Below are 26,094 nucleotides of genomic sequence, written 5' to 3'. Positions count from 1 at the left end.
CACCAAAAAGCTTTAAAAACTAAAAAACTCGTCGTGAAATTATATAATAATTTAATACAAATTTATGGCTATAAAGAAAAAATTAAATTAATATATAATTTAAAAATTATTAGCAATAAAAAAATGAGTTTAATAGTTTTTATCCGGTTCAAGAATTAAATATATCTTAATTTAATAAGTGATTTATTGAAACTTCTTTTTAGTGGCCAATCAATTATTGTTTATTGGAAATTAAATCATTAAGATGCCATTTATAAAACTGCATTTTTCCTATATTTTTAATTTCTATAAACATCAAAATGTTAAGCTAACCACTGATAATAAATTGATATCATAAATTTAGATGAATATTTAGCCATATTTTAGAAATTTTCTATATTTTCATGCAAATTATCTTAAATTAAGCATTTTTTTGACTCAGTTACCTTAGTTACTAAATTATTCTACCACTTTTGTCTGAACTACATAATCCTTTTTTTTGAAAATACTCCTACATTATAACTATCAGCTTCTTGCCTCTCTCAATTTTCTTCCAGTATCCTTTTGTATTTATTTAAATAACCTTGCAACGGCATGCTTGCTCAAAATCAAGAGTCTGAAAATCGTTAAAAATGAACAATAAATTTTTAAAAAATTCCACTTGAAATATTTTAAAAATTATTTATAAAATTAATGAAACTATTATCCCAAGTAAGCATCTTAATTGTGTTTTTCTTAGTAAATACAACATAAACAGAATAATTGAATACAATTTCTGTATTAAGGATGTCATAAAATATACCAGGAGTAGTTAATCCGTCAATACTCATTAAATAAAACAAGTTAATTAAAGTATGTAATTATTTTGCTAAAAAAAATTTTATATACATTTTAGTTTTTTTTTGTATTCTTAATCAACATTATTAATCATACAAATAAACTATATCCGATGTATTCTGGACAAAAATAACTCAAAAGCTGAAAGACGTATCAAGTTGAAAGTTTTTATGAAACTAGATTTTCTGTGATATAGATATTTTTCAACTGGGTAAAATTTACAGAAATTTGTCTATTCACTAAAGAAAAAAAGTTCTGTGTATGCAGACGACAGACAGACAACCGGAACTGGACTAATTAGGTGATTTTATGAACATCTATACCAAAATTTTGTTCATAGCATCAATATTTTTAAGCGTTACAAACTGGGGACTAAACTTAGTATACCTTCGTATATTTCATATACATGGTATAACTAAACTTAGTATTTCTTGGTATATTTCATATACATGGTATAAAAATAATAATTATTTAAAGCAAAAAATAAAAGGATTGTAGGAAATACCTACCTTTGCAAATGTCGTGAAAAATACAAGAAAATTTTTGTATCGGAATTTGATGAAACTTACAAAAAATTTGTACTAGAATAATTTTGACCCAAAAATACAAATATTTGAAAGTTCATTTAACTACTATGTCACGAAAAACTATTATTTTATAGGTTACCTCTTTCTGAATTTTCGCTGAAGAACAAAAAATTTAGCTATAAAGAACAGTATTAATATATTGTCAAAAAAGTTGCTTTAAATGTACATTAAAATTACAATTCATGAAATCTGTATGGAAATTACGAGTGTACTTTTAATTTTTCAACGGGTTCTATAATAACACTGCATGCAAGTTGTTCGAGATTTTAACTACGATGTATTTAATAAATTATGTCTGTGTTTTTAAAAAAGTACAAAAATATACATTTTTAAATAAATTTTATTTAATGTTGTATTATAGATATAATTAACACAAATTACAACAGATTGATTTATTAAAGTAAAATATTATGACGGCATTATGGTTTTAATTATTTTAATATACTAATGAATCAAACAAGTTGAACGATTTTTTAACTTCTGATTTCAAATATATTTATTTAAGTAGGTAGACAATTGGCATGTCTACCTACAGATGATTCGAAATTATACCCTAATGTTAGTAAGCTTGCAACTGCGGAATTTTAAGGGCCCTGAAATAATTTTCATTGCACCACGAGCATCCAGTGCACAGAGTCATCATAAGATCTCTGATTTGATATTCAAAAAACAAGTGAAAACAAACAATTGACTGAGTTAATTGTTTAAATACCATGCATAAATAGTGTTTAATAGATTATTATAGCACATTGCACATACATATACAATTTATATGTATAATACATACTATACAATTTACGCCTAATTTGCGCCCTCACGGGTAAACAGTGATGTTTACGAACAAATGTTTCAAACAAAACTTGTTTATTTTTTGATAAGGAACATTTTTTACATTTAAACTTTTGTTCTATCTCTAACGGTTTACAAAATGGGTCCTACGGACCTATAGGTGAAGACCCAATTGACCTATGTTGCTCATTTACGAACTCGACCTCACTTTTGTACGTCCTGAGTACGCTGTAAAAATTTCAGCTTCATATCTTTTTTCGTTTTTGAGTTATCGTGTCCACAGACGGACGGACGGACAACCGGAAATGAACTAATTAGGTGATTTTATGAACACCTATACCAAAATTTTATTCGTAGCATCAATATTTTTAAGCGTTACAAATTTGGGACTAAACTTAGTATACCTTGCATATTACATATATGCATGATATAAAAATGAATAACTTATCTTATTGAGAAGAAAACCAATAATAACCATAGCCAAACAGAATCTATCGACAATGGTTAACAACCTTAAACTTTAAAAGAAACAGGAGTGGGTTATGGATTGACTAGAACATAAAGGATAGTGGACTACTTTTTATTAGACTGTTCATTTACAGATTCGAACAGAATTATTGTAAATCATTATGGTTTTTTAATATTTATCTACTTATTTAGCGCTTGCTAAAAAGCCTCATAGAAAAATGTTTTTTCCAGTAGTAAGTTTGCTGTAAATAATCTTACAATAACGTAGTGGAAAGTACAATACATAATAAGCTTATGTTGTTGAACATGTTGCTTTATTTCAGGAAGAAAAATCACTTACACTACGCAGTTTCTGCGCTGCGTGGCAAATTTTTTATTGTTGAGGTTAATTTCGTTTAATATTGTAAAGTGATTATAAAGAAATTAGTAATTAACAAAAATCTACATTAAATTACAAACACAGTTTAATATGGAGCATAACCAAGCTGATTAATGTCTGGTAATACTTCATAAATAATAGGCTTAACCTATATTGTTAGTAATTAAGTAATCAGTGTATGAAGTGCTTAGGTAAATAAATAATGTGTTTTATTCATTAGCTAGTGATAGCCTATTGCAAAACTTTTGTTGAAACTGACAAAAAATTGTTGATAGAATAGCTTAATTTAATTGATTAAAATGAATTTAATTAAAAATAGCCATGAGCACTTTTCGGTAGAAATGACTAAGGCATGTATAAAAATCAATAAAATTTCATAAAAAATGTGTCTCATCTGGTTATCAGATGGGGGAAGATCGACCTTATACTGTCTCTTGTACTATGGGAATTTAATCTACTTGGAAGTTATATGAAAGAGAAATTTTTTTGCATAAAAAATATTAATTTATTATATTATAATAAATTATATCACATACGACTTTCATCAATCCTATTCCTTTGTTGTTCCTCTTATTTTAAACTGGAAATTCAGTTTCGATGCATTACGGGATAAATATTGTGCGTTAAAAGGCTGCATATAGTAAATTTTTGTAAAACAAGTAACTCATCGATCTTTTTTTGAACTAAGAAAATATTTCCTTACTATCACATTTTTATTGTCCATATTACATGATATATTAAGTTATTTAAGTCAAGTCCTATTATGATAAAATTATTAGCCTGATACAAAAACAAGTTTTCATATTACTCATTTGTTTTACCGAGAAATTTGCAAGTCATTTAAGTGTTAGACTTTCAAACAAATTATTTAAGCTGAAAGTAGTTCGATATAAATAATATACACATCATTAATGCAATTCAAATAAATATGTGTGACCCAATGATTTAAAATTAACATTTTTGATCGCCTCAGAAACTTTTATGACGATGACACATCCTGTAGATAAAATTAATGTTGTCATGAATTCAATATAACATATTTTTCAACAATTTTTGCGAGATATATAATTGAACAGAGACTAAAATATATATATTTCGATACAAAAACCTAATCGAAAAACATTAATATTAATAGAAAAATTTGTTTCTATTTCAGTTAGTTTTATGTATTTAAATGTAACATATATATCAATTTAATTATGGAAAACATAATCTTAGAAGGGGAAAATATTACTGTAGTGATTAAATTTGATTTTTCATATATAATATCATAATTATTTATGATATTCATATATAATATCATAATTATTTATCATGTATCGTACATATAATATCTATCTTATTGACAGGGCTAAATTTATTGAATACATGACACAATTTCTATCCTCTGTGAAAAACAGTTGGCTTCATCCACTTAAAATTATGTAAATTCCAAAAAAATTAATTTATTCTTCTATTAATTCTTGAATAACGCATGGCAGAGTTTGCTGGGAAGATGCGAAATAATATATTTAAATCGGATGGTATTTTTATGATAAGCATTTCCCATCGCTTCCACCATATTTGATATACATACCGTTTTTAGTTTTATATAAATTTAAATAAAAAATATTTTTAAGAGAACAAGCTTCTATATGTCATTCATATACATAACTATTAGTAAAAGCTTGAGGAGCCTCCATGTTTTATAATAGTCATGTATGAGTGATTCATAGAAATAATTATTTTTTACTTTTTAATAGAAAAAGCTTGTCCTTTAAAATGTATTTTTGTTTAAATTTTGATTTGACTTAAGCCCAAAAAAATAAGTTTAATCATCATCGCAGCTGGTGAATATTTTGCAAAATATACCCAAAATATTAATCCTCAAAACCATTATAGTTTCCTAACGATTCATACATAATGTAAACCACTAGTGTGTACGGTTAATAAATTAAATTTTATAGTATCCATTATATGTAGTGTATGTATGCGAATACTACTAGTACAGGATGTCATCCCATCCAACTGTCTCAATAGGGTATCATAAGAAGCAACTATCATATACAATACACTACTCCACCAGACCGTAAAGAGTTTTATCAATATTTCAAGATAATATAATTAAAAAAGACAAAATGGTTTATCTTGGTGGTCATGATCAGGATACTATGATAAAATGAATAAATAACTAGCATAATAACCGCCCATTTCGCTGGGCTTAAAAGTACGGACCATAGATCAAGCTCTAGACTATCTCTGTACAAAATTTCAATCGGTTCAGTTGTTTAGGCGTGATTGTGTAACATACATATATACATCCATACATAGATACAGACAGAATTACTTCGAATTTATAATATTAATAAGGATTGTATTGTCATCGGACCTTACAATTGCAAGTAGGTCAAAATTGATTTGTAAGATCCCAGAAAAAATAGTTTTTGCGTCCAGCAAATAGTCATGTATGAGTTATTCATAAGAGAAATTATTTTGCAACTAGCTTGATACCCACCCGCTTCACTGGACTTAAAAGTAAAAACCACCGCTGTATCGCCTTCACCTCTCTTGATCTCACTTATTCCCCTTCCATAACACTCGAAGGAACAGCTTTACAAAGCTAAAATATTTGCACAATTTTCAATTTTTTTAAGTGTAAAATAGTCATAATTCATTGAGTATATCAGAAAAGAAGGCCATGAATTGTTTAACATTTAGTATTATACATTTTTACAGAAATCTTTAATTTATGGTTTAAAATGATTATCATAGATGGACCAGTAGAATGTCAGAATAAATTTAATTTTTTTTTTTAATATTGTTTATAAATTATAGGTCATGTGTTATTCTAATATATGAGGTATATTGTTGTACAGTTTCATTCAAATCCATTCGCTAGTTCTTGCGTGAAATGGTAACAAACAAACAACCAAACAAACAAACAAACAAACAAACAAACATCCTTACTTCACATTTAAAATATATAGGGGTAACAGCTAGTTCCTAAAAAAGTATTTTTTATTTGAATATTTTTAATACACGCTTGCAATATTGTCTATTAAATATTATTTTCCTTTTAAAATTTATCCTTGAAAATATTATGTGCCAATTTAACTTGAATTACAGTATGTAGCTTGAAGTACGATATATAATTAATATGTACATCGTGGTCCACCTTGTATCTATAATATACATGCATACTATTATTGTGATTTTGTAAAATATATTATAAAACTTGTGAAAATAAAGTGAACAAAAAATTTTTCTGCATCATTGATTAAATTGTAAGACATCACATCAACCATAAATAAAAGATAAATAAATTTATATTTTACATACTTTATACACACATATAATGTACAAAGTATTTGTACTCAATACAAAATACATTATATTATATTCGATTATTGACAGTGTATATAATATAATAGTCAAAATATATATTATACATTGTCAATATTAATTAAATTTTTTCTTACGAAAAATATAACGAATATTATATGGGAAGGTTGTTAAGGTTCGTAATTTTCGTTTCAAAAAGAATTCCGGAAATTCAAACAAATTGCTGCAAAGGTCTGGGAGAAAGACTATTTTCTATATTTCACAAGTGTTGTTAAAAGAGTCAAAATTGATATTTTTCGAAATCTACAACCTATATGCTGAAATGACTAAAAATGGAAAGGGAAATAAATTGATCAAGGAACGACTTAGTTTTCAAACTGTTTCTACTTTATTATTCAGAATTATAATTCTAGGTAACGAAATAATTAGATCGTCGTCATATTCCCAATATTCAGTCAAAGCGTTCTCTAAATGCGAGATTTATTATTATTTCTAGGAATCATTTACGATAATTCTATGGACTCAGTTCCTTGTCTTGAAATGTATCTGTTAATATAAATAAAAACGGAAATTTATTTATGTTATCTTATTTTAATAATTTTCTCTTTAATTTACGATCTTATTGACAATCGGTATTGTCTTATTGTCCCTCACCATAACCAAACATGTAAACGGGTTGATTTAGTCGTGCAATCACAACACTTATCACGATGATTTTGTGTTTTTGTTTCACTTCTATGCAAGCAATGAAAACTTTTTTTAAATGTTTCGCTAAAAATTTTCAATTTTGTATGGCATGAAAAAAGTGTGTTAGGTTAGGTAAGGTTATATTGTCTGTCCACGAAGGACACACTTATGCTATAGAGCCCGTTGTGATACCATATATGTGTTTTATCAACTTTCCGCTGATAATTCCATTTATCAGCTTCTCAATTTCAGAAGCTGAGTGCACCTCCTTCATGCATATACCATACATTACACCAGCCCATCACAACTATTAATTAAATTAATTTTGTCGAGACGGCGGGAATCGATCGAACCCGCTACCCTAAGCATCCCTCGGACGGAATTGGTTACACCTTAACCAAATGAGCTAATAGAGCGAAAACAGTTTGTTACACTTGGGAAAAATAAATAAACTTCACAAAAGCGGTCGATAAACTACAAAGAACTTGGGACTTTTTCAAATGGCCTACCTAGACAACTCTTGTCGGTGTAGGCACTTTGAAATAAATAACAGTATACCAAGGAACAAACAAATCAGAATTAATTTTTTAAATTAGTTTAACAAATAAATTGTTTTTTTAATAACTTAGTTAAGTATATGATTTCTAACACAGAAAGTTCATTATTTAAAATTTTAGGAAATCTTTTTTCTTTTTTTCTAAATTAAGGCGACCTTCATTGAGGTTTTGGCTGGTTAACAAAATTTTTTCTGGTGTAAAACATTTATGTGCATTTTACAAGAAAAGCTTTGCATTTCATACACTGAAAAGTAAGGAATAAGTCACATCTTTAAGTGTTCTGGTAGATCATCATTCAACCATTGTTCTCATGCAAAAATTATCTAGTTTTTAGTTTTATAACTTGTAATATAATGTTAGTTTTTGCTATCTACAAAACTAATAATTTAAGATTCTTTAAACTATACTCAACTTTAAATATAGAACAATGATCATAAAAATATTCTACACATGACTGATTTTATTAAGAAGTAAATTTTCACAAGAAAGTTAGTTTATAAAACAACTTTAAATCATTTTCAAAATTATTATTTTTTTAATGTAACAAAAAAACTATTTAAAGGGTGAATGATTTACAGTGTTCTATTAAAGAGATGTACACGAAAGGTTTTTGAAATACAAAATTTGTAATTATTAGATCATTAGAGTAACCAAACATGCATCCAGAATATAGGTACACCATCTCAAACAATAAATAAACAATATTTATAAGCAACGTGAAGTTGGCAAATTGGGTTTGGATTATGCTGCCGATATTACAAATTTAGTAACATTATCTGAGGATATTTCGAACAAATTTTGCTATCCGTAAATTCTAAGAGCAAATAAGAAAACCAAGAGATCTGCCATTCCCCCTTGTGAACTTAAGGGCACATTTGTTTTAGTTTTTGGCAATTTACTCCTATGCGTTGCACTTAAATTTGCCATAATTGTCCCAAGCTGTACAGTTATACCAAGAGAAAAATCACCAAAATATAGCCGTTTTAATTTTTGAAAAAAATTTCAGCTGATTTTTCAGTTTTAGTGCCAAATGCTGAAAGAACTTTGAAGGCATATACATATTGGATTCATATCTTGCTGCATCTTTTTATTGTCTGATTCAACAGCATTTGACCTTGAAAGTGACCATATTGACATAGAATCGTTAAAAATTTATTCCTACATCGCTTTTACCATATCATAAATCTACAATTTTTAGTTTTCAATAAAAAATATAAAACTTAGTAATAATTTTTCCTAGAAAAGTCATTTGTATGTGACTAAAGGTCAAAATTTAAAGTGTTCGAAATTTTTCTTTTGCAAATAGATACAAGTGATTCAAGAGAAAAATTATGTTTTTTAGTCGAATAAAAAAAGTAATGCATGGTAAAAAGTAGATATTTAAAAAAATATTTTTACTTAAATTCGTTCCATACTATATTAACGTGTAATAGTCAATTTCAATTACAAAAAATTGTAAAAAACATATGCGTGCGTCATCTTAAAAATATTGATACTCAATAATGCCTATATAGTTTTCATTTATTATTTCATATTTATTTTAACAATAGCCGTTAAATAATCATAAATAATATATTATATTTTTATGAATGGTGGTGAAACTCCAAGGTAATCTTTGATACATACATACCCGTTCATAATGGGCTGGATATGGGTATATATATATGAAATACATCTCAATATCTGATAAAATAATTTGCTGAACGGTATAAAAAATATCTTCTTCCTATTATTATTATATGGAGTTCAAATGTAGTATACATGTATAGTCAAGTTTTTATTATACGGGGTGTACGTTCACCTTTTTATATACACTGTGTAAACTTTCACACAATGTTCTGAAAATTAATTTTTAAATCAATCCACTGAATTACAATTTCCATAAAAGCTTCTACATATTTTTTGGTGTCTGAAGAAGGTATAGAGTAAACGGACTTCAAAAACAGATGGACAGGTGTAGTGAGCACCCGGTAGGAACTTTATTGCATTCGTACCTTGGTACATTATAAATGTAGCGCTTATTTTTTTTATTTACAGGATATTTTTCTGTATGAAATAAATGTAGTATTAGTTCAAAAAAGACATAATTTTGATTTAGTAGTTTATCCAAAATGTGAGTACATTACGTTTGAATTTATTAGGATATTTAGTATGACGTAAAAATTTCATTGTACTTACTTTAATTTATCTCTGTTTTCTTTAACTACTGATACCTTTCAAAACTCAATTTTTTTAAATGATCAAACATAAAAGTTAGACAAAAAATACAAATTAACAGTAATAAAAAGATTATTACATTTTCTCAAAATTCATGGCAATTTAAATCGATTGAAAAACTTTTTAGGTTTCCTAGGTAACCTAGATGTCGGCTTTGGTGTCTGTTGCAGTTTTTTTGGTTTTAATATATATATTTTTTTTTTTGAGAATGTTTTACAAGACCACTAGTCGAAGCTACCTGCCATTTCTCAACTTCCTATCTTTTATAGTTTTGAAGAAAATGTACAAAAACATGTTTCAAACAAAAGTTGTTTATTTTTTATAAAAAATATTTTTTATATCTAAACTTTTGTTATATCTCTAACAGTTTACAAGAGCCAATTGACCTATGTTGCTCATTTACGAACTCAAACTCACTTTTTGACTATTAAGTACGCAATAAAAATTTCAGCTTGATATATCTTTTCATTTTTGAGTTATCATGATGATGGACGGACGGGCAGGCAGACGGTTGTACAGACAAACGGAAATGGACTAATTAGATGATTTTATGAACACCTTTACCAAAAATTTGTTCGTAGCATCAACATTTTTAAGCGTTACAAATTTGGGACTAAACTTACTATACCTTGATATATATTTCATATTTACATGGTATAAAAATGAATTTTAATCTTTCTCAGAAATAATTTACATTCTGGTATAATTTTTTTATACAAGGAATTACAAAAGAAAGAATGGGGAACAAAATGGAGACGACGCTCTCTTTAGTCCTTTGTAGTAGTTATCACGCGCTTCCGGTCCGTCGAATTACACCACCACCCCTTAATATGTATATAAAACATATATATACCGTTTATGTATGAATGTATATTGCAACAAGACGGCCTTGCACCCTCTAAAATATTACATGTGTATACCATCACCCGCATACTGGAATGCAATTGAAGTTTGTTACATTCATGTTAACGTCACACTAATATTCCCAAATAAATTGAAAAACAAACTAATGGATTAAACTAATTGATTGATTTAATCATATATTAATTATTTTGTACTAGCTGTTTCTCGCTCCCTATTATTATTGGAAAACGAACTTAGAAGTTAATTTAACTTTTTTTTTTTTTAAATTAACTTTTAATAATCAAATATAACACTAAAAACATATTTACTAAATCACAAATCTATCGGATTTTTTAAATATTAATTTGTAAAACAATTGCAGAAAATTTTTAAGTACTTGTAAACTCGCCAACTAGCGATAACAATTCGTACTAATTAAAATCAGAAGAATACCCGAAATCAGTAGTAACAATTTCGACTACAAGATGGCAATACTTGTACTTACTATTTTTAAAGGCCAATAAAAAAATTCAAATTAAAATCAGATAAATCCCGCCAATTGGCGATAAAAATTTGTGAGTGAAACAAAAATGAGTGGTCCACAGGAAGTGGACCACTTTTTCATTAGTTCCAATTTAGACCACCTGATTACTTACCATTTATCAATACATTGGAAATAACTAAGTATCCATTGAAAATTAATTGGTCGCACGCAAATGGTAATTGAGTGAAACATGTGAATTTGGTCGCACGCCAATGAACAATGGGGGATAATCCTGATATCGAATTGGCCATATTACCCATAATAATCTAAAACTAGAATAGATAACATGACAAAATTTGAAAATGAAATTAAAATTGATTAAAAAACGAAGAAATTATAAGCAATCAAAGTATGCATTCAAAGTTATATATGTAATCTCTACGGCGATACCAACGTATGGCGTCACTAGTGATTATCTTCTTCTTTGTTTAATTAGGAATGATTTTTAAAAACCAATTGCACTTTTATATTCCTGAAGTAAGAATTCTTCATCTGAAGAGAAAAAAAATTTAGTCCGATCCCCTATTATCTATTTATCGCATGGAAAACAGAGCAGAAAGAAAAAAGAGTAAAGTCTCAATAATTAGGACTCAATAAAATCCAGTATTGCGAGATTTGTTTGGATCACTTGGATTGTATAGATAATGGATCATATATCATTTTTAAGTTATTAAACTCGCAAACGTAAAGAACAATGAAGGAAAAGGCGGACTACTGAGTGTTCGGGCTATAAAGACTCTACAGTACTTTTTAAAAGACAGTATTTATAATCTTATATGACGTAGGAGTAAAATTAAAATAGAAAACATTTCTACATAGATTATTTTTCTTGTTGAAATAAATGACAAGACCACAAAACCTCATACACCTCATATTAATAGAGTCTATTAAATGCATCAACCTCTGTCTTTCTGTCCCTTGGTTATATTCAGACCATTTATGTAAAGGAGTGAGGTTACTTTTCGGCTATTTTAATGACGGTTTATAATAAAATGCATCCAATGCGATATTTCGTTTTATATCCATGTTCAAAATGCTTTCTTATCGGATTCATATTTTTATACCACACAAAACTAAGCGTATACCCAACAGTTTATACTTATTAAACATATTATAAGGTCCTCTATTTGTATGTATAAATTAGATAGCTGTTAAAGAACATAGTATTTATAAAAAATAATTTTATTACAGAAAAGTGCAACGAAATTTTTAATGATAACAATAAATATTCGGTGAGAGTAAACTTCGCGAACTCATTATCAAAAACTGTGTTCACACAAAAATACTCGCATTCTATGCAAGAGGTACTGAGATCAAAACCGGTACTTGGATATACCTTTTTTTCATGGTATACAAATTCATAAAATAAATTATCGTAAGTAAATATTTCAATAATGTTTTACAAAAAAAATTATCAAGGAATAACTTTTTGTTTAAGTGATTTTCTACAACTTTAATAATTATCAAAATTGCAAATTTTCTTAATATTAATAGAATATTTACTTGTCTCCTCTTTCTCAATTTCAAGCTTTTGGCAATCTTGTTAGCATATTTTGATGTTATTACATAATGATTGGCGCAAATCCGACAACGCTATGATTTTTGCCTATGAGAAATCGTGCACACATACTTCAATCTAAAAATGGTATTAATCTATATTGTCCTGACCATAAACGCAAAGATATATTCAAAAATTCGATTTAGATACTCGAACCGATTACAAGAACTTGCCTATATTGGAGAGTTAATAAACGATATGTAAATCTGACTTTATGCCATGCCAATAAAGAGAAACTAATACTGTAGCGTTTTTCAATGGAAAATTTAGTGCTTCATGAGATTTCGACAACTTTAGATTTTCCTTCTAATCCACAAAATACTCCTAAAAATTATTTATATAAAAATTCAGAGGGATACAAAGTAGATATATATAGTAATAACAATATAATAAATATTCGTTCATTCGCCAATAGCTGTCGAAAATTTGGCTAAGTTTGGCGTCAAAATAGGGCAATCCGAATGGATTTTTTTTATTCACCGCAATTAGATAATAGTTTAAAATCAATTTTTATTATTATCAGGCAAACAATTGACTTAATTTTAGAAAATTGTGGATAAATATTAAACTAAGCGTCAGATTATCATAATAATTAATACTTAGGGCTGTATTCAGATACTTAATTAGATATTCAATAGATCCTCTTTTCTGTACAAATCAGCCACGAACAATAAATAATATATAAACTTTTACAATTGTTATATTTTTATTCATCGATAGTTTACAATATGAATTAAGTTATTGGTCTTACATACCACGAATTATACAAAGATTTAAGTCTAAATTCTCTAAGTTTATATTCACGCCTAAGTGAATTAGAATTGCGAGATATAAAACAATTCATTAAATAATTAGCTAATCGCTCCAAAGAAAATGTAGATATTAGTAGGTTCTCTTTATGATATATAAATTGGCTGAAAATTCACTTACTGTTTGCGAAAATTTTCCTATGGATACTATGTTGAAGATAAATGCCTACATGGTTAAAGTACGAAAATAGTTCAAATTTACATATTGTAAATAGTAAGTAATTATTTCTACGGTATACGCAAAATTTTCGGTCTACATTATATCGCCCACGAAGAATTGCTTTAAGGTTACTCGCGTAACAAACTTTTTATATAATATATTTGATTAAAGGAGCATATTTTCGTGTGTATTACATATATTTGGGAGCTTTTACAAACCGTAATTCTATTTTACAAACTTTGAAAATTTCGTCTTTCTAAACGATTGGAATAAATTTTAGATAGTTCGATTCAAAATGTGTACATAATACCTCGATACTGATTTTGCTATCACTTATGATATAACAGAGCAAAAATCAGAATATAAAACACCTCAAAAATTTATAAAAAAAGATCACGAATTAAAAATCCTTAACAAAGGGTCACCAAATTTCGGACGAGAATAATTATAACTGCAGTCCACAATTTCTTATGGGGGTTTTTTAGATAATCCTCATAAAGTAAGTTAGTTTCTCACTTATACAGGTACAGGAATGGTTTTCTTGATTTAAGCATTGCGACAGATTTACAATTTCATTCTCAATTGTATTGAAAACATTTTTAACACTTTAGTATGTACCTTTTTGCATTATGCACATATAATACGCAAAGGGGACTTTTTTATACCTAGAAACTTTTTTCTCGTTTCTATTTTGTTTGTGTTATATTCAACGTTTTCTTTCTATTTTCATACAGAAAGCAACTGGTGTAATGATGACAAAAAATGTGGTCTGATAAAACTACACATTCAAAAGGAAAATAATAAAAAAAAACTCGGGTTTGGATATGAAAAAACGGCGAAAAGCTACACATTTCTTTAAATGAATGTATGTTTATGAGTGTGTGTGTTTGTTGATTTTTTGTACTCATATTCTATTATTAAAATATACGAATAAAATTTTGTACTGTATACGACATCAAACTTTTGCAATAATAACAATTTTGCATATTTATCGACTTAAAAATCAGAGGGGATGTTTGTAATATTACTTTACCTTGAAAAAAAAGTGTTTATTAATCAAATAGAAATTAAAAATTCTAACTTTTTTGAAATTATTTTAAACTACCCTGCTCTAACACTAACAGTTATTATACTGTAAAGCCTTCAAGAAGTGTGTATTTATAATAGTCCATAGGATCAAGCGTAAAAAACTCTGGGCTTGAGTCCTGGTTTTAGTGTAAAATTACCAGACAAGATATTGGTCAATATTTAGATACTTTGATGTAAAAAAATATCGTATACATGATTAAAGTAAACAAAAACAAATAATATTACTTTTGATACTTTATACATGTGTTCATTATGCCCTTGTGGCTAGTTCCAAAAATTCTCAGTTACAAGGTGTTATTTTTCATGTGATTCGAAAAATTTTTAATTGCGCCCTTAAGTTTCAAATAAAAGATTAAAATATCCAATATTCCGTTATTTTTACAAGCAGGTGTTCGAATAAAGGTGAATAAAAATCATTGGAGTAGGTTAAAGCCATTTTTTGAAGTGATTTCAATAATTGATATAAGTTTAATTCAGATTCACATATTAACGTTTTGTGCTGTAAATGTTTTTCTTTTATTTATATGGTAAGCAAAGAAAGATAAACTTGTCGCCTAAAGTAAAAATTTAAAACTTTGTAATAACTGTGTTTTTTTTTTCAATTTTTATATTAATTATAGTTTGATTATAGACTTTCATGTCTTTTTTTAGTGATTTTTAAATACCCATTCTTGTGATAACTTTGGGATGCTTAGTAGTATGTATAACCACTCTTGGGTATAAATGCAACAACCTGTCAAATATTTTAAGTCAATACATCGACTACCTTTCGAATTTTGCGGCCATAAACATAAGTTAGCTTTTTTATATATAAGATATATTACATTAAAAAACTATTCTAATGATAAAAAGGGTAATAGCAGACAATGTTCTCAAGCGGTAATCCATCCAAGTAGGTACTGAAGGTACCCAATGATGCTTAACTTCAGTGATCGTTAATATTTTTTTCTTAAATAAAAATGTTTATTAATAAATAATAATTAATATACATAAAAATTTACAAAATTAAATAAAGTAAATGATATAAAATTAAGCTTCCATCCTTATCTTTATATTATAGTTTAGTATCTTTTATGATTAAATGTCGATTTTCCACGAATAAACAAAAACTAAACTGAAAATCGTGTCGAAAAAAACAAAACAACATTTAACAAACTTTTTGGAGACTCTCAACGTAATGACCATTACAGTTTCAGTTTTGTTTTTGTTTTTCAAGAAACTGAAACACTGCCCGTTTAGTGAAAAACCGGCATAAGATGTGAATATAATCGTGAACCGGTCCTCATCGTTTTCAACGTGATATTGATGTCACGTGATGATCCAATGATGATTCAAAGTGATGATCCAAACCATGGTGACACAAACTAGAATTTTTACCCCCTACTAAAAAACTATTATAATAAAAGCGCTCAACGCGGTTATAGAAGTTTTCTTTTCAAAAACTGCATTTCCATAAATATCCGTCACTTGCACTACAGTAAAAACTTCAATTGTTTTCATTACCAAACTCTGATTTATCTTTCAGATAAACATAATCACTGTTCCCGTTATTATGGACTTACTAAAATTGATCAAAAGCATTTTTTTTAACAACTCTCAACACATTTTAAATTTAGTAAAAGTTTTTAGTTTACTAGTTGAAAAAGTGGTATAAAATGTAGGTCGAATAAATGAGTATTTTAAAACATTAACTTATATAATAAATATAATCGATTATCATCTTAAATCAGATAATATCACGGGCTTGACTATAATATTTTCACTATAATATTTGAAGTAGTTTAGTATCAACGAATCATATTTTTATATCTATAAAATATCATCGTTTAAGTACACCATTATATCTAATATACGTTAATGTTATATAAATACTATATATCTAAGGTTTTATTTAATAAGTTTATTCTTTTAAGCTTGGTGTAATACAATTAGTGTAAGTAGAAGAAGATAGTCTTATTTCACTATAACATCCTTATCTTTTCTGCTTACACTTGGATTTCTACACCTAGCTAAAAAGAACAAACTTTATATGAATTGAAATAAAAACTATAGATATAGGTATCATAATAAACATATCATCTCCATATGTTTTATAAGTGGCAATTGTCTGCAGACAATAAGAACATATTTACACTTAGGTACTTACTGTGCTGGTCAACAATGACCATCAACCATTATAAGAATAACGAAATGTCGTTAGTTAACGCTCGTATATGATTCAATATTATATCAGTACTAGATGAAATCCGTTGAAAAATAAATTTGGTTTTTGAATTTAACAAATATACAATAGTGTGTCGATGCTAATAAACCCGTTAACAACAGGAAAAATTAGGATAACTATTCTCTGAACACCATTTATATTCCACTTGTAAGGATGTCTCAAGCAAACTTGCATACACTTGCCAGGCACCAGGCACCGATCGACAATTTTATTATCTTGAAATTTTAATAATATGATTACCCAAAAATACCTATGTTTTAGCCCCCAAACTAAAAAAAGGGTGTTATAAGTTTGACCGCTATATGTATGTGTCTGTCTGTCTCTTGTGACATCGCACCGCATAAACAGATCAGCCGATTTTGATTTTTTGTTTCGTTTGAATGTAATTTAATAGAGAGTGTTCTTAGCTATATTTCAAGTGAAAGTTTAGGATTCCGTACTCGGAACAACTAAAAAATAGGCGATGATCCACAAAATCGGTTCAGTTTGGACAAGGCTCTAAAGAAAAAGATAATTTAATGGAGAGTGTTCTTAGATATGTTTCAAGTGCGAGCTTAGGGTCCCGTACACGAAAACTTTTTCGAGGATTTTTTTAATTTTGTAAATTTCACACATATTCTTAATCTTAAATAACAACTTCTATTCATTGTAGATTATACTATATAGCATTTCTCAATTTTTCCCACCAATTTATGCCAACCTATAAAACAAAGTAAACCCCAAAAAAATAAATGAATGTGTAAGTGGAAAACAATTGAAATCACTGACATAAAAGGATTTCCATTCACTAATGATGTTATATGTGGTTAAACTAGTGAAACAAATCATTAAAAGATTTGTTAAAAGATTAAATAAATATTACATTGTTAAGGATAAGAAGAAAATACTTTTCTTAAAGCTACCAAAACTTTATAGTGTTTGAACTCATACCACATATTGAATGAGTACAGCTGACGATCAATGTACCAGCAATGTTTGTCTAAGTTTATTCGCAATGATTATTTCATATGTTTAAGCAAAGATGAGTTAAATTCTGAGTAGAAATACCTGGTTTAATATTTCAGGATAAAATTTCAACAGTTTTTTCAAAAACGGAATACCGATGGTTAAATTTCACCGATAACAGGTTCCTGAGATATATATGGTTGAATTAGGATAATTTATGAAGGCTTGAGTTTTTTAGAAGAGTTAATTAGAAGAGTGGAATTTAAAAAAGGTTCAATATTGAAGATACTATTTATTTCATATTTTGTTGTGAATTTTTTTCCTCAAAAATATTTTTCTCAGGCGAAGAAAACTTTTTATACAGGGATTGCTAGTATCACAAACAATAGATTTAAACACAATTTCGGTTTAAAACTCAAACATAATTTCGTAAATTCTCATATTCTATTTTTATATTTTTTGTGCAATTTTGCAATTGTTTTCTATGACTAAAAAAAAGTTCGTAGCGCAAGAGCCGCGGTAGCATTTTCAAAATTCCATTATCAGTCCAAAATCAAAAGCTCTATTTGCTTCGGAAATTCGCTAATACCAAATATTTTTTCATAGACAGTCGACTCAGTAGGTACAAGGTTGTTATATTTCTTCTTTTAACTCCAATTTTTTTAACACGTTGTACATTTATACAAAATATAGATACTTACATATATTCTGTTAAATCAAAAATAACGAACGAAAATCTATTTTCCTTAACGAATCATATACAGCAGCTTGATGCGGCTTGTATAAAGAATTGAATAGAGAATAAAGAGTACATTTTCCGGTGTTTAACAAGTAACCTTTGTCAGTTTAGTGAACTATTTAACTTGAGTTTCTACTTCAATCATTTTCTTCTAAATGATTAGCACAATTCTGACATTATTACAGTTACAAGCGAAATCTTATAATAATACTACATCATTAATTTTCTAAACCAAGCAACTAAATTTCGTTTTATTTATTTATTTATTTGAAACTAAATTTTCTTCTTTGATGATACATTATATTTTGTTTTATTATTATACCATATATATATATATATATATATATATATATATATATATATATATATATATATATATATATATATAATATACATTTTAATATACAAGTTTAGTCCCAACTTTGTAACGCTCAAGAATATAGATGCTACAAAAAAAATTTTGGTAAAGGATATCATAGAATCATGTAATTAGTCCATTTTTGGTTGTCGGTCTGTCCGCCGTCTGTGAACACGATAACTCGAAAACGAAAAAGTTATCAAGCTGAAATTTTGAGTACGTCGAGTCGAGTACGTAAACGAGCAACATAGGTCAATTGAGTCTCGGGTCCGTGGGACCCATCTTATAAACCGTTAGAGATAGAACAAAAGTTTAAATATAAAAAATGTTCCTTATCAAAAAATAAACAACTTTTGTTTGCAACAATTGTTTTGTAAACATCACTGTTTACTCACGAGGGCACAAATCAGATGCAAATTTTATAGTATATTTTAATGTGAGATTATCAGTTGTGTATGTGTGACATGTATAGGTAAATGTGTAATGTGGTAAAGTAATCAACACTGTCTATATCCGATATTCCAACAATTAACTCAGTCAATTGTTTGTTTTTACTTGTGTATGTCTTAAGAACAGTAACACACACCGGGGAAACTTGTTGAAATGAGAAAAAATTGAGCAATTTACATTGATAGGAATTCATTCGATATATCTATTTGAGACTTACCTTTGATATAACAAAAGGTTAAAAAAGAGAAAAAAGTTAATCTTTAGTATTTTATCTGAAAATTCGAAAATTTTTAGTATCAAATTAATTTCAATCAATTTTTGAATCTATATTTTGATAAACCTGTATAAGAAAACTGTTTAAATTCTTTCAAAGACGAAAATTTAAAAAAAAAATTGGCTTTCCCGAGTTCTATAGTTCAAATCCTGTTGAACTACTATTTCTTTTAGAAACTTTCTGCACTAAAATAAAAGTTGTATGACTTTCATACTAGATTTTTGATGCAATATTGTGTGAAATAATATTCGTAAAAAAATTTCTTTTTTGTCTTCACCAAACGACCTACTTTAAAAAATAATTGAAAAATTTTAACACAATTGATTCTTTCACCAATTTTACTCAACCAAAAGTTAATAAAATGATGAAGATAAATTATCAAACAAGTTTGTATTATTTAATATTAATAATAATATATAACATATAAACAAAAAAATTTCAAAAAAAAAAATTCATTATTCTTCTTTCAATTTAAAGCTGATAGAAAGAGACCATGAAAGAAAGAAATTCATCAGTTTTCTTTCATTATAATATGTAAATTGAATGTAGTCACATCGAAACGCGCCCGCCACCGACAAGTGATTGAATTAATCAATTATAAAATACAAACAAGTGGATGGTGATGGAAAACATCATATTAACTTCCATGATAAATTAGGATACATATATCACTGAACATTTGCTATGAAAGCGTTGGGTGAAATTGTAGAACGATCGACTTTTAATTCTAGCTCTTGAAAAGCAAGAAAAAACGTTGTTTATACAGGGTGTTGTAAAAAAGTTCCTTCCTAGCTCAATTCAGGTAATCAAAGACGAACGAAAAACTGTTTACCAAATTTAGATCTGATACGTACTTTTATTAACCCAATCAATTAATTAAAAAAAAAACAATAAATTTATCCAATTACAGAGTTCTAATACAAATAGGTGGTACATCGTATATTACAAACATAATAGTGACAGGAGTGACTCAAACGCAAATTTACTACAAAAAAATTGAAAACTATTTAATTGGACAGTTAATTTATATCAAATTATCTCTTTTTTTAACTAAAACAATTCTGAGAATTTTTTACTATAAATGAGCCACATCCTTTAATAGACCAAGATAAATGAACTTTTTGGAATTTTTCCAAACATTAAATTGTTTATATCTCAAAAACGTCGAACTTTAAGTCACTCCTGCCTCTACTATGTATGTAATATACGATGTACCACCTGAATGTAAGTAATTGGAAAATGATTTTTTAATAATTTATTGGATTAATTATCTCGGAAAGTACACATCAGATCGAAATTAAGTAAAAAGCTTTTTCATTCGCCTTGATAGCCACAATTTAGTAGGGTACTTTTCTACTATCAATTATAGGACACCCTGTATACAATCGTTTGTGCGTCTGTTAGTTACCGTGTAACTTTTGAACGACTTTACCGATTCAGCTCCTATTACATTCAATAAGTAATGCTGTAAGTGTTAACTCAAACCAAGACAAGTATGGCCAGTTAAAAAAAATTTTTTTTTTAAATCAAAATTTTTGGGTAGATACCTGCTTCTTATTCACTGTTATATAATGGAAGTAGGTAGACCACATTTTCAATGAATGAAGTTTCTAACATAGCAGTCACATTACTATCACAGAAGGAAGAATCAACCTTCTCCAAAGGTTTGCGTTTTCTTAGCAAGTATGATAATACAAGATAAATGAATGGGTCCAACTCAACCAACTTACATGTACAAACCATCACACCATACTCAAGTGAGACAAGTAAGATGCATGTAGTTCCTCTACCATACCGGGTGGGTCAGTCATTATTACCCTTGAGAAAAGTTTATAAAAAATAATTTAAAAGTTAATTCTGTATTCTATATTCTATCTCGCAATTCATAAGAGCTCGATTATTTAAATCAATAAATGACTTCAAAAGTAGACATAGTTAACATTGGTCTTATGGGACGTTGTGCCCGACTAATTAAGGATGTATGAGCACGGTATTGGGGACATAAATTTGATGGTGAATTATGTTTTAACTGGACAATATTAGACAAAAAGTAATAATAAAAATTTTCGATATCTGCAGTAATTTTCAAAACATCGAAAATTGAAAATTTTGTTTAGTTATTAAGCTTTCAATATTTCGAAAACCAAGGCAGATATTGAAAAGTTTTATTCTTATTTCACATTCATGAAGCTATAACAAAATTCATCTTCAGATTTGAAATTAAGAAAGGTACAAATAATTTCACCCATAAGTCTAAACTGGCCTTGACCCTCATAAATAAAGGTAGAAATTATTAATTTGTCTATAAAATTTTAAGTTATGATTTAAAATGTGTTAGATTTAGTGAACTAATACGTTTAACCAAAAAGTTCCAGCGAATATCTTATTTAATTGACGGGCATAAAATTTTGAATTTACCAATTTTCAAAAGGACGGTTATTCTTAACATCTACTCAAAATCTTATTTTATTGTTTAAAAGTGTAAAAAAGTTGATTTACGGAGACAAAAAAACCTTAAGGAAGTAATCGTTACTGATCCACTCAGTATACACAATTCCTTTTTGACTATATCATTTACCATCACATTATTATTACAAATGTGTCTCCCGCACCGCGTCTGGTAATTAATGGAGCGTGATGACCACGATAAACACAAACAATGATACATCTTTGAACATCATTGTTGCGCTTTTGTTATTCATAAATTCAATTGTTTAATAATATCGTCATCTTAAATATATTTTGTACCCATATTTAAAATGATTTCAATCATTTTATTTTAATTTAATTTAGTTATTTATTCTCTTCCTTAAATCATATTTTTTGCGAAAAAATTCTTCAATATTTTGTTTTCCCCAACTTATATACTTAAAAAATAAAAAAGTTTAGAAAGGAACCCACAAGAATAGATAGAAAATGGCTTTCTGTGAAACTACTTCTAACCCACCCTAAAATATTCTTTAGATCAAAAGCTCTCAAAGCACCAAAAATTTTTAACGAGCAGCTTTCGAGCTACAAGTGATCAAAGCTACGAATATATTATAGTTTTAATGCATGACTAGGAAAATAGCTTTCTGTGAAACTTTTTCAAACTGCCTCCAAAATGTTCTTCAGATCGTTCTGATTAAAAGCTCTTGGGGCCACAAAATTTTTTAACGGGTAGTTTTCGAGCTACGGGCGATCAAAACATAAACATTATAGTTATAGCCCGTAGTTCGAAAAAAACCCGTAAAAAAATTTTATGGTTGTGAGACCTTTTGATCAGAATGATCCAAAGAACATTATGGAGGTAATAAATATTTACGTGTGGTAGGAACACTTTTTGAATTAGCAAACATTACCATTAAATTAAAGTTTATTTTACCATAGTCTTTCTATTTTGCATATTTCTTTTGTACACAAAATGAAAATTTTATTTTTATCCAGCTAAAATAATAGAGGTTTTTTTAAAAAAAGGAATGAGCCCAACAACTTTTTTTAACTCTACAAACATTTTGGATTGAGATTTATTGTTTTATCCATACTCTAAATGATAGATCCAGTAAAATCTTTGTAGTCATTCAATGAAAACTACCGCTCACAGTTTTTTGCTATTTCTAAAAAAGTTTTTGGATTTATGAATGAAACAAATGATTTTATAATTTTTTTTTTAACTCAGAACAAATACATCAACGTTCGGTTAGGATATCTTTCTTAAAACTAACGATTAAAAATATGATCAAAAAAATCAACAAAAAATAGCTTATATATTTATTTTTCAAATAAAAATATTCTCAATATATAGCAATATTTATTACCTCGATAATGTTCTTTGGATCATTCTGATCAAAAGGTCTCACAACCACAAAATTTTTTTACGGGTAGTTTTCGAGCTACGGGCGATCAAAACATAAACATTATAGTTATAGCCCGTAGTTCGAAAAAAACCCGTAAAAAAATTTTGTGGTTGTGAGACCTTTTGATCAGAATGATCCAAAGAACATTATCGAGGTAATAAATATTGCTATATATTGAGAATATTTTTATTTGAAAAATAAATATATAAGCTATTTTTTGTTGATTTTTTTGATCATATTTTTAATCGTTAGTTTTAAGAAAGATATCCTAACCGAACGTTGATGTATTTGTTCTGAGTTAAAAAAAAAATTATAAAATCATTTGTTTCATTCATAAATCCAAAAACTTTTTTAGAAATAGCAAAAAACTGTGAGCGGTAGTTTTCATTGAATGACTACAAAGATTTTACTGGATCTATCATTTAGAGTATAGATAAAACAATAAATCTCAATCCAAAATGTTTGTTGAGTTTAAAAAAGTTGTTGGTCTCATTCCTTTTTTTAAAAAAACCTCTATTATTTTAGTTGGATAAAAATAAAATTTTCATTTTGTGTACAAAAGAAATATGCAAAATAGAAAGACTATGGTAAAATAAACTGTAATTTAATGGTAATGTTTGCTAATTCAAAAAGTGTTCCTACCACACGTAAATACAACACGTACAAATTTGTTTAAAACGGTCAACATCTATTTTAATATTAATGATGTACAATATTTTAAATGAAATTTCGATGTTTGATGAAGATTTAAACCACAATTTATTTTCAATTAAAGCTTTAGAACATACCCACACGCAAAGTAAGGACAAAAATACAATGAGTGGCAAAATCATGAAAATAAGTATAAACTTGTAATCTTCGTAGTTATTCTCGGATAATGATTGAACAATATTGAATGTATGAAGCTGAAAAACTTAATATCTAAATTTTTTTTTTTGTTCCCGTGCAAAATATACTTTTTATAGACAACAGACACGTTATATGTATATAACTAAAGTATAGATATATCACATACGAATAATTTATGCAATATTTAATTGTATATGTTTCTATTAGCTACACGATATATACAACATATAGTTGTATAACATACTGCCACCTTTATCAGAGCTTTCCAACTACAACATTATACAACCTACCGCTGAAATTCTTAGTAGCGCCACAGTAGATAAATATATTTATTTTGATTTTTTTTAAATAATTTTATTATACAAAAATAGTAGCAAAATTCTTCTACCTTTTAAAAAAACGATGCCATGTCGTGGAGAACTGAAACTATTTTCAAAAATATAGTACTTTACAATAATTGTATTAATAAAATTGGAATAAATAAAAATATTAATATATTTTGTTGAAGTTTTATTTAAATCGTTAATCTATGCGCTTTTAATTTCTGCTCGAAATCCTACAAAATTGATTGTTAGGATGTTCGAAATTGAAAATACCTATCTTTATAAATGGTTGAAGTAAATTTTCGAAAGATTGTCTTCATCTTGACATTTTTGTTTAATTTCATCTTTATATATAAGCTAATTCATTTCTTTTATCATTTATTCGTCTAGGCTACAAATTTCGACATGATCACACATTATTTCGATCGCATAATTAACTATCGTTTCATATATCATAGGCTTAAGAATTTCTGGAACAATAACCAAGGAAAAGTTAAAAATATCTTTGTGTAAACTATCCCTAAGCAAAAATATTCTTACAAAACAATCTGAAAACAATAGCGTTAAACGTATTATGGAACACACTTATTGAAAGTCATTAGTTACTCGATTGAAAACTCTTTGTCTACCAATTTCTAAAGTTTCTAAAGTCTACCAATTTCATTAAGGACTTAATAAGTAATCAATTTTTTGTTTGTTTTACAGTTTCCGAGCCTGTTTGAAATTAACGGATAGTGGTGCATCAAATATGGTTGGTAAATTATTTTTTAATGTTGTACAAACAAAATGTTTTGTGATCAAATCAAAGCGAGTATGTAAAAAAAGATCATTTTGGGGTAATCAATGTTTAAAACATGGTTATAAAAAACAAGCCATTTTACGCGATAACGTTCCTTATTAAAAAATAATAATTATTACTTAATTTATTTAAATGAATTTAACTTTTTGATAAAAACATAAAATTTTATTAATTTTTAGAGTGTTGAAAAATATTGATCCAAATATATTTATAGATAAATTTTCCATCTTCCGTTGGTTAAGCAAAAGGTGTGAAAAATGAAGCAAACTGAACTGAATTTGGATTAAACAGTTTGTATGACTTAGGTACGTTTTAAGTAAAGAAAAAAACAAATGTACATTGTTTATAATCTTACTGTAAAAACCTTTTTGTTTTATTAAACCTTAAAATTTAAACTTTTTATGAAATTTCAAAATTGATACAAAATTAAAAAACGTACTCAATTATTTGGATCGACATTATTGCACTCGAAA

General features: G+C 27.5%; 1 protein-coding gene across 2 annotated transcripts in view; it reads left to right on the top strand.

Moving 5' to 3' along the window:
- The window catches only part of LOC123293396, a 115,436-nt gene extending 89,713 nt beyond the window's left edge, over positions 1-25,723 (top strand). For both annotated transcript variants that reach the window (XM_044874207.1, XM_044874206.1), the window contains exon 4: positions 25,528-25,723. In XM_044874207.1, the coding sequence (XP_044730142.1) occupies positions 25,528-25,723 (196 nt within the window). The remainder of the gene's footprint in view (positions 1-25,527) is intronic.
- The last annotated feature ends 371 nt before the right edge of the window (positions 25,724-26,094 follow it).

This window comes from Chrysoperla carnea, chromosome 2, assembly GCF_905475395.1.
Source record: "Chrysoperla carnea chromosome 2, inChrCarn1.1, whole genome shotgun sequence".
Taxonomy (NCBI): domain Eukaryota; kingdom Metazoa; phylum Arthropoda; class Insecta; order Neuroptera; family Chrysopidae; genus Chrysoperla; species Chrysoperla carnea.
The sequence above is the reverse complement of the archived record's forward strand: the minus strand, read 5'-3'. Positions and strand labels throughout refer to the sequence as shown.